Source organism: Coregonus clupeaformis, chromosome 24 (genome assembly GCF_020615455.1).
Source record: "Coregonus clupeaformis isolate EN_2021a chromosome 24, ASM2061545v1, whole genome shotgun sequence".
NCBI lineage: Eukaryota > Metazoa > Chordata > Actinopteri > Salmoniformes > Salmonidae > Coregonus > Coregonus clupeaformis.
This window is the reverse complement of record NC_059215.1, coordinates 30,677,511-30,686,584: the sequence shown is the minus strand read 5'-3', so window position 1 is coordinate 30,686,584 and position 9,074 is coordinate 30,677,511. Positions and strand designations below refer to the sequence as shown.

The 9,074-nt window shown below is 38.9% G+C and overlaps 1 protein-coding gene across 1 annotated transcript; it reads right to left on the bottom strand.

Moving 5' to 3' along the window:
- Window positions 1-3,636: 3,636 nt before the first annotated feature.
- Window positions 3,637-5,708, bottom strand: LOC121537485. The gene is made up of 2 exons (XM_045206876.1): window positions 5,243-5,708; window positions 3,637-4,834 (listed from the first exon to the last, which is right to left on the bottom strand). Exons 1-2 carry the CDS (start codon window positions 5,288-5,290, stop codon window positions 3,707-3,709), a joined length of 1,176 nt encoding a protein of 391 aa, XP_045062811.1. The 5' UTR covers window positions 5,291-5,708; the 3' UTR covers window positions 3,637-3,706.
- Between the last annotated feature and the right edge of the window lie 3,366 nt (window positions 5,709-9,074).

Below are 9,074 nucleotides of genomic sequence, written 5' to 3'. Positions count from 1 at the left end.
GCCCCCCCCTGTTTGGTTTATGTTTAGGCGCGGTCGCAGTCCGCGCCTTTGGGGGGGGGGGTACTGTCACACCCTGGCTCTGGGGACTCTATATGTTGAGCCAGGGTGTGTAGATTCTATGTGTTTGTGTTCTGTGTTGTAGTTTCTAGTTGGTGTATTTCTATGTTGGCCAGAGTGGTTCTCAATCAGAGGCAACGAGTGTCAGCTGTTGCTGGTTGTCTCTGATTGGGAACCACATTTAGACAGGCTGTTTTCCCACAGTAGTTGTGGGATCTTGTTCCAAGTAGGTTGTGTTAGACCTAGGACGTCACGTTATCGTTTGTTGTTCGTGTATTCATTAAATAAAAAGAAGTATGTACGAATATCACGCTGCGCCTTGGTCCTCCTCCTTCGACGATCGTGACACTTACTTACAAGCCCTTAACCAACAATGCAGTTTTTAAGAAAAAAAAAAAAAGTGTTAAGTAAAAAATAGATAAGTAAAAAATTTAAAATAGCAAATCATTAAAGAGCAGCAGTAAAATAAAATAACAGTAGGGAGGCTATATACAGGGGTACCGGTACAGAGTCAACCATAAATTCAGCTCATTTAATCTTGTTCTTGATACCATGTCTTGTTTTGAGGTGTTTTTGACTGATTTCATGTCAATACTAATATGGTTTAAATTCACTAGCTAGCTAACCAACAACTGTAAAGATGTATTTGAGAGACAGCAAGTGGTCATTGTACAATATATATATTTTTTTATCTAAAAGACATTGGAGACTAAATATAGCTTACATGTTGTCAACAATCTAAGCCAACCCCATCTGTTTTGCCACATAGTTGCTCACGTGTCGGTTTTGTTGCTAAACAACCATCCCGTCTATGGGTGTGGGTTTCGGCTTTCCATGGTGACATCACCATGCGGTAAATTGGTAATAGACCAATGAGAAAGAGAGTTTCAAACATCTCTGCCAATAACAGCTAGTTTTCATTTTTCCCCTCCCCACTCAGACCACTCCCTGACAGTCCTAGCAAAATTCTTGGTTGAGAAATAGCTTTTCGCAAAAAATCTATTTTTGACCGTTTCAGGTTCAGTGGCATGTATTCATGGATGCCAAGGGAAGCCAGGCTTCCCCCAAAAATGTACAAAAAAAGACATAAATTAAAATAACATATAAAATAATTGATATTTCGTCTCTTTGTGTTTCATAATTTTTCTTCAATTCTCAAGAGGCTAAATATACTGTATCAGACAGCGCCCCTCTGTCTCTGTATGTGTAGCCCATCTATCTGATGCTGTCTGGTCAAAAAGAGTATGATATTGTTGCCGCACATAGCATTGAATGCAAGGGAAGCAAGTGAGCATTTGGCCACCCTTTATATATTTTTAAATACAATAATAGCCAATCAGCGTTGAGCTAAACTGTGAATGGTCCTGTCGCACCAAAAAAAATGTGTCGAAGGAAGCCATGTTAATATGGCTTCACACCAATCATCACATCAAAGGCCAAACCTCATTGACAGAAAAAAAACTTGAATTGTTGAATCTCGTTGTGTTGTTGTCCTCTGGTGGCTAGCTAGCTAAAATTGTCCCTTTCCTAAATTAGCCATAGGTGGAGATAGGGATTTGGACTTGTGGTTTTACATAATCCTCTATACTGGCCAATTACTATAATGGTGATTATGATCCAACCATAAATGCATACATTGTGCCTCTGGCCTGAGAGGATGGAAGTTCAATATGCATCTAGATGTAGTAGGCTAATGTTAACTAGCTGGGTAATCGTTGCCCATGAAAGGAAGTTAGGCTAGCGAGCAAGCATTTTAGCCAGGTAGCCTAGGACAACAAAAACTAAAAGCGTGTACTGTATGACAGAGTCATAGACCGTTTCGGCAACATGAAAGAGAAGAGGATGGCATTGCCATTTATCTACAAGTAGGGTGAGTCAACATGTTTTTTCTACTTGCACGCACGCACGCGCACACATACACACACTCCAGCAGTCAAAATAAGCAAACCTCAATCTGTATTTGTATGATAACATAGTTGGGTAATTCTTCAACTATGGTACTCTTTGAGCTAGACAGTTTCAGAAAATAAAAACATTTCTACAAACAATTTTTTAGTATCAGTTGGTTTCTCAATCTGTCTGGAAACCTTCCCTGAAGTTGGCTGTGATGATTTGTATTTACTAATATATATTTTTTGCCATTTTTATCTGACAGTCCAAGAAAACGGTCATTTCCATCACATAACAAAACATGTATTTTTAAGAGAAAATAATGAAATATCTTCTGTTATAAATATATTTGATTAAATAGCACACACATATCTGTTCAAATTTGTAATTTATTATTTTTTTCAGAAATGTAACTGTAAAGATTTTACAATGTTTACACTAAAAAACACCTAAAACTAGGTCAATGGAACATTTCATTTTCTTATCATAGCTCAAAATCATATATTTCTCAAAGTGTATACACAAATCTTAGCCCTAACTGCACAATTATCAACACCACTGAATATAGTTGGTTTGATTGTGTGTTTTTTATATGTTTTACTTTAAAATATGTGTTGTGGTGGAAATGACATGGCGTGGCGGAAGAGACAGTGTGTGGCGGAAATGACAGATAGGCAACTTCCAATTAAAAACAATTTTTCTACTGCTCTATGTGGTGAACCAGAGCAAATCAATAAGCAACAGCATTTGTGAACAAAAACATATCACCAATATTTTTAAATTAAAAACAATCCAAAAAAAGAAAAAACATGAATTTGTGTTAAAATTTTTATTTTTTATTTATTTAACCTTTATTTAACCAGGAAGGGCTCATTGAGATTTAAAATCTCTTTTTCAAGAGCGTCCTGGCCAAGATAGGCAGCACCAAGTCATTACAAAAAATTACAGACAGACAACATGAAAAACTACAAGTAATCTAGTAAAAACCATTCATGAATTCACAAGAGTATAACAATATCAAAAACAGCAAATTAAAAACATTGACAGGTCAGGGAATCAGCCTCAAAATCCTTCATCAGAGATTTAAAAACACCAATCGGGACAAGTTCTTCCAGTTTAAAATTATTTTGTAAGGTGTTCCAAGACGATGGCGCAGAGTACATAAAAGACCTTTTACCAAATTCAGTTCGGACATTTGGAACAGTTAGCAGGATAAAGTCCAGTGAACGAAGAGAGTACCCACCACATTTCTGAACAATAAAAATGCCCAAATAAAAAGGTAGTAAACCCAAAATGGCTTTGTAAATAAAAGTATACCAGTGACTGAGCCTACGAGTGACTAGAGAAGGCCAGCCAACCCTGGTATACAAAGTACAGTGGTGCGTAAGGGTTTTGCAGTTTAAAATAAATCTCAAAGTACCATGATAAAGAGTGTCAATTGATCTCAAACACTGAGCGGAAGCAAACTAGTACAAACTAGAGCAAACCCTTTATGTCATCATTACCTTAACATAACCTTAATATAACCAGTTGAATAACAGATAAAATAGGCAATATATTTTGAAATTGAAAACTTATATGCCTATGCTGAACCAGAGCAAACACTCTGTACTTAAACATTACTGTCATGTGTGTTATATCGTAAATCCATGTACTGTCAAACGTAATCATGTGGAATAACAAGTTGAATCTGACTAAATAGACATTGTATTTGCTAAATACTGTATCTGTCAAACTTGCATATGGGCCAGAGGTTCAGTTATGTTTCATGGTCAAGAACAGAGCATATTTCTTTCCAAACTGTTGGCTCCACCATCACATGCCTCTTTGTTACTGGTTGAGGCTCTGGGACCAGCCTGATCACATCTTCTGGCCGGTACCAAATAACATCGTCTCTCATAGGCCAGAAGAACTTGTTTTTGCCAATATGACTCATGGTTCTCACCAGAGCACAACCCTCAGGGTCCACATCCTGTATAATGCCAGGGTAAGGATCCCCATCATACCGTACCACACACCAACTTCCAATCAGTCCCTCATGCAGGTCTATGATGGGTTGAGATGTGCTGGTAAGTGTGCTTGAACTTGGTGATCCCAATGCAGTCTCCATGCGGGTGTATTTGAGTTTGTCGGCCCTTGTCATGTTTGTCCTGATTAGTTTTGTAGAGAATCCAAACTCCTTCTTGGCCATGGTGACCAGGCGGTATTTTTTTAAGATCTTGCCAGCCACAAGTTTGGAGATCAGTTGCCGAGCTTTACGATTGTCAACATTCTGATACTTTTTTCTTATTTCTGACATAATGGTGTTATGGAATAGGAGTGTCTTCTTTAATTGCTTGCTTTCTTGCTGCATCTGTTGCTTTGTTTTCATTTTAGGTGACTCTAGGATCCCCAGGTTCTTCTTCAGTCGATTACTTCTTTTTTTGTATTTTTCAACTTTTCTGAGGGCATCCTCAAGCTTTTGTTTAATGTCATTAAGATCTCTGTACACCTTTGCTTTTGCCTTCGCAACCTTTTTTCTCCCTCTTTTCCTCTGTGGAGTTCTCTCTGGTGTAGGCTCACACAGCTGAGGTGTTTCAGGGATGTCTTCTGCATTAACACTCATGTTGTCTGGTGATGGTGGTGGTGTTGTATGTGCCATGAAACTATTCACTGCTGAGACCATTTTCCATTTCCTACGTCTGTTTCGTTGAGAAATTCGCCACTGTCTTCTCATTTTTCGTTGTTCTCTTTTCGGCATTTCTGTCACAGATTTAACAACACCTTGTTGCTTTTTCTTCAGGTATCTTTCTCTGTCCTTCTTGAGGGACTCTGCATATTTAAGTGGATCTGATTTTATTCTTTCTCTGTATGATCTTGACCTCTGTGCTGTGGTATTGCTTGCCATCTTAAAGAAAGAGCCAAGACATCATGTCAAACCTACTTATCTATTATTCTCTTATTTACCAACAATATTGTAATATTGTTAAAACTGTTTTTGAATTTAGTATCAGTATTATAGCCCAAATAATTTGCTGTTTAGCACGAACAATGTCATTTCCACCACAACCTGTCTTTACCACCACAATGAACACCGTGGTGGAAATGACTGTGGTGGAAATGACATTTCCCCACTTTCCCTCTAAAATCTCATGCTATGTTAGCCTGCTAATATTAGTTTTAGAGTTAGCATTAAATATACACAAATTACACATTATTAAATTAAATGTATCCAGTTATTTTTACGTCCATGTGAAATATGAGCTGTTTGGAAATGACGACCAATAAACATACTCTCAGTTTTACTCATATTTACCTTGATTTTTCTTCTTTTCATTACCCCCTGTAGAGGACACCATTTCATCCAGCCATGTGTTCCACTGTGGAGTTTCTGTTGCTATGGTTACTAAATATACAAACCTAAAACACTGATCCCAGGATTCTATTTTGTACAGTGTGGTGGAAATGACAGTGACCCCAAGGGACAAGGGTTCTATTTATGAAAAATATAGGAAAATGTGAATATGTATCACAATATATAATATGTAGAATTGAAATAAATGGTATTTTATCATTTGTACTTGAAATCTACATTATTTAAATATTTAATTTAGAATTAAGCGAGGTTGAAGATACAAAGTCTGGCTTAGGGACAGAGGGAAAACAGTAAAAACCATGCATAAAAGGCCTCATATTATATAATAAAAAGAATGATTGAGCCATGATACATTTTTTATAAGTTCCCCTTAGGGTGGAGTAAGTATGACAAAAAACAAAAAAGAAGAAATGTTTTTTAGTTTTTATTATTTCATCCAGGGACAAGAAAAGTACCATAGTTAAAGAATCACCCAGTTACAGTATTTCACTTGTATAGTATTGCTTACTAGGTGTGTCCAATCAACTTTGTAACCACTCCCTCTTCAAATTAGGGCTAATTGGAAAAGCTGTTCAAAAGAGGACATTGTATTATTTATTTGTACTCCCTGTCGAAGGCCATGCAGCCGAAAACGTATCGGATTTAAAAAAAAATCTTGTTTCTATTGAACATGCCATACTAATAAAGGTATTTTAATTAATTATATGAAGCGTGCCTTGGTCCTCCTTTCTTTTTGATGATCAATCTTCACTTCTTCACTAAAAAGTACATCTATTATGATATCATTCTGTGTGCGAAAAACAAAACAATACAACTGCAGTTATCTACCACTAGGTGTCAGTCTAGTATCAAATTCGTTCAACCAAAGTTCATCCCAGTAATGTAGATCCACTATTGGTATTTGAGTTTCAGCAGTTGGAGGAAGGAAACTCATACTAGTTTCCGTAGCTCCTTCTGCATCTCCCGCCGCCGCTCCTTGTTAATGGGGTAGAAATAAAAGACCACCAAAGCAATGAGGAGGAGGACGATGGGCACAGCGGCGAACAGGACCCGCAACGCTGTGATCACAGCTAGGTTGTGCCTGGAGGCCCCAGGCTTATATCCTGCAAAACTAAGGGTGGGAGAGGAGGGTTACACACAGTATTTGTATTTTGTATTTGTATTTATTACGGATCCCCATTAGCGGCTGCCAAGGCAGCAGCTACTCTTCCTGGGGTCCAACCACAATTTACATACAATAAAACAATACATAACACAACACCTTATTACACAATACTCTACCATAACATATTTACAATACAAAATCAATAATACAGCAAAATAACAATATAAAAATGTTTTGTGTAGAGTGCGTGTTAGCATGTGTTTGAGAATGCTGTGTGTGTGCCTGTGTGTGTGTCCCTTCACAGTCCGCGCTGTTCCATAAAGTGTCGTTTTATCTGTTTTTCAAATCTGATTTTACTGCTTGACTGAGTTACATGATGTGGAATAGAGTTCCATGTAGTCATGGCTCTATGTAGTACGGTGCCGTAGTCTGTTCTGGACTTGGGGACTGTGAAGAGACCTCTGGTGGCATGTCTCATGGGGTATGCATGGGTGTCCGAGCTGTGTGCCAGCATTCCAAACAGACATTTCACACATGTTATCCAGATACTGACTGTTAGCACTTGGTGTCTATAGCAGCTTCCCACCAGAATGGGCTTTAGGTGAGGCAGATGAACCTGTAGCCATATTACTTCAACAGTATTTAACATGAGATCCTCTCTAATCTTCACAGGAATGTGGTTCTGAATATAAACAGCAACACCTCCAACCTCCACCATTGGCATTTCTATCTTTTCTGTAAATGTTATAACCTTGTATTGCTACCACTGTAACCTCAAAGGTATTATCTAAGTGAGTTTCAGAGATAGTCAGAATATGAATGTCATCTGTTACTAGCAAATTATTGATTTCATTAACCTTGTTTCTTAAGCTACGTATGTTAATATGGGCTATTTTGAGCACTTTTCTTCTGGGATGCTTACTTGTTTTTATTGCTTTACTGGGAAGCTTAGCAGCAGTAGATGTGGTCATGTTCTTTATGTTAGTCCAGGGTGAGCTGCACACAGTGGCCTTCCTCCTCGGGCACACCGGCTCAGTGCTAACAGTATAAATCTGGTTCTTAGGCACATGATTACTGCATACAATAGCCGTGGGATCAGCAGAGGCATTCAGGGCAGTTAGAGGGACATAAATTACGATATAATTGATTTCCATGTCCTGAATTAGTACATTCAGGAGCAGCTTAGTAATGTAATTTACTCGAGCTCCGGGATAGGACATTGTTTTTGCACCAGGAACAGTCACATTTCTTACCATGGAGCTGCCCAAAATCACGGCTGGCGAGAAGGACGAGGAACAAGCAATTACAGAGGGCAACTCCACAGAAAGTGCTGCCTCACCACAGATAAAGATGGTCATACTGTAAACATAAGACGTGTTTCTTTTTTTAACAGCACCCAATGAAGAGTAATGTTAATGTAAATAAATCCATACATTAAATATTTGTACCAATTCTTAATTCTAGTCTCTAATCCCTGCAGGTGGAACTCACTGTAAGGCCTGGGTGGAGATGCTCACAGACATCCCCCCCTCTTCTTGTTGAAGAAGACATAGCAGGAGTAGAAAATGGGCTCAAATCAAATCACATTGTATTTGTCACATCGCCGAATACAACAGGTGTAGACTTTACCGTGAAATGCTTACTTACGAGCCCTTTCCAAAAAATGCAGAGTTAAAAAGTAAGAAAATGAGCAAATAGAAAATAGTGTAGCACAATAAATAGCAATAGAGAGGCTATATACAAGGAGTACCGGTACAGAGTCAATGTGCATGGGTATGAGGTAGTTGAGGTAATATGTACATGTAGGTAGGGGTAAAAGTGACTGCAATCAGGATAGATAATAAACAGAGTAGCGGCAGCATATGTGGAGAGTGTGAAAGTGTGTGTATGTGTGTGTGGCGTCAATATGCATGTGTGTGTGTGTTTTGTGTGTGTGAGCGTATCTAGAGTGTGTGTGTATGTGTGTGCTGGGGTGTCAGTGTAAGTATGTGTGACAGAGTCCAGTGAGTGCATAGAGTCAGTGTAATTGTCAATGTAATATTCTGGTTAGCCATTTAATAAACTGTTCAGCAGTCTTATGGCTTGGGGTAGAAGCTGTTCAGGTGCCTCTTGGTCCCAGACTTGGTGCTCCTGTACCGCTTGCCGTGCGGTAGCCACCCAAGCCATAGAACAGTCTATGGCTTGGGTGGCTGGGGTTTGACAATTTTCCAGGCCTTCCTCTGACACCGCCTGGTATAGAGGATCTAGGTGGCAGGGAGCTTGGCCCCAGTGACGTACTGGGCCGTCCGCACCACCCTCTGTAGAGCCTTGCAATCGAGGGCGGTGCAGTTGCCATACCAAGCGGTGATGCAGCCAGTCAAGATGCTCTCAATGGTGCAGCTGTATAACTTTTTAAGCATAGACCTGCACACAGTGAGGATGACAAGGTACTATGTGAAATTGCATTGTATAATATTTAAGTCAATAAATAACATTTATTACTGTCTACTTCCTCTTCCATCCTTTATAAGATGAGTTAATCGAGTAGTAAACACTGAGATATGTCTCAGATCAGAGAGCATTGCAGACCATTCCCTAACTTTCCTTATGACTCATTAATGGTGGGGTCTCAGATACAGTAGCTGTGAAAAAGAAGAATACTCAGTGTGTTTGGGAGGGAAGCCCTAG

Bases quoted from the DNA above. Each gene is read 5' to 3' on its own strand.
- LOC121537485 (XM_045206876.1), bottom strand. From the start codon at position 5,290: ATGAAATGGTGTCCTCTACAGGGGGTAATGAAAAGAAGAAAAATCAAG. The intron at 4,835-5,242 runs GTAAATATGAGT...TCTTTCTTTAAG, and splicing joins TGAAAAGAAGAAAAATCAAG to ATGGCAAGCAATACCACAGC.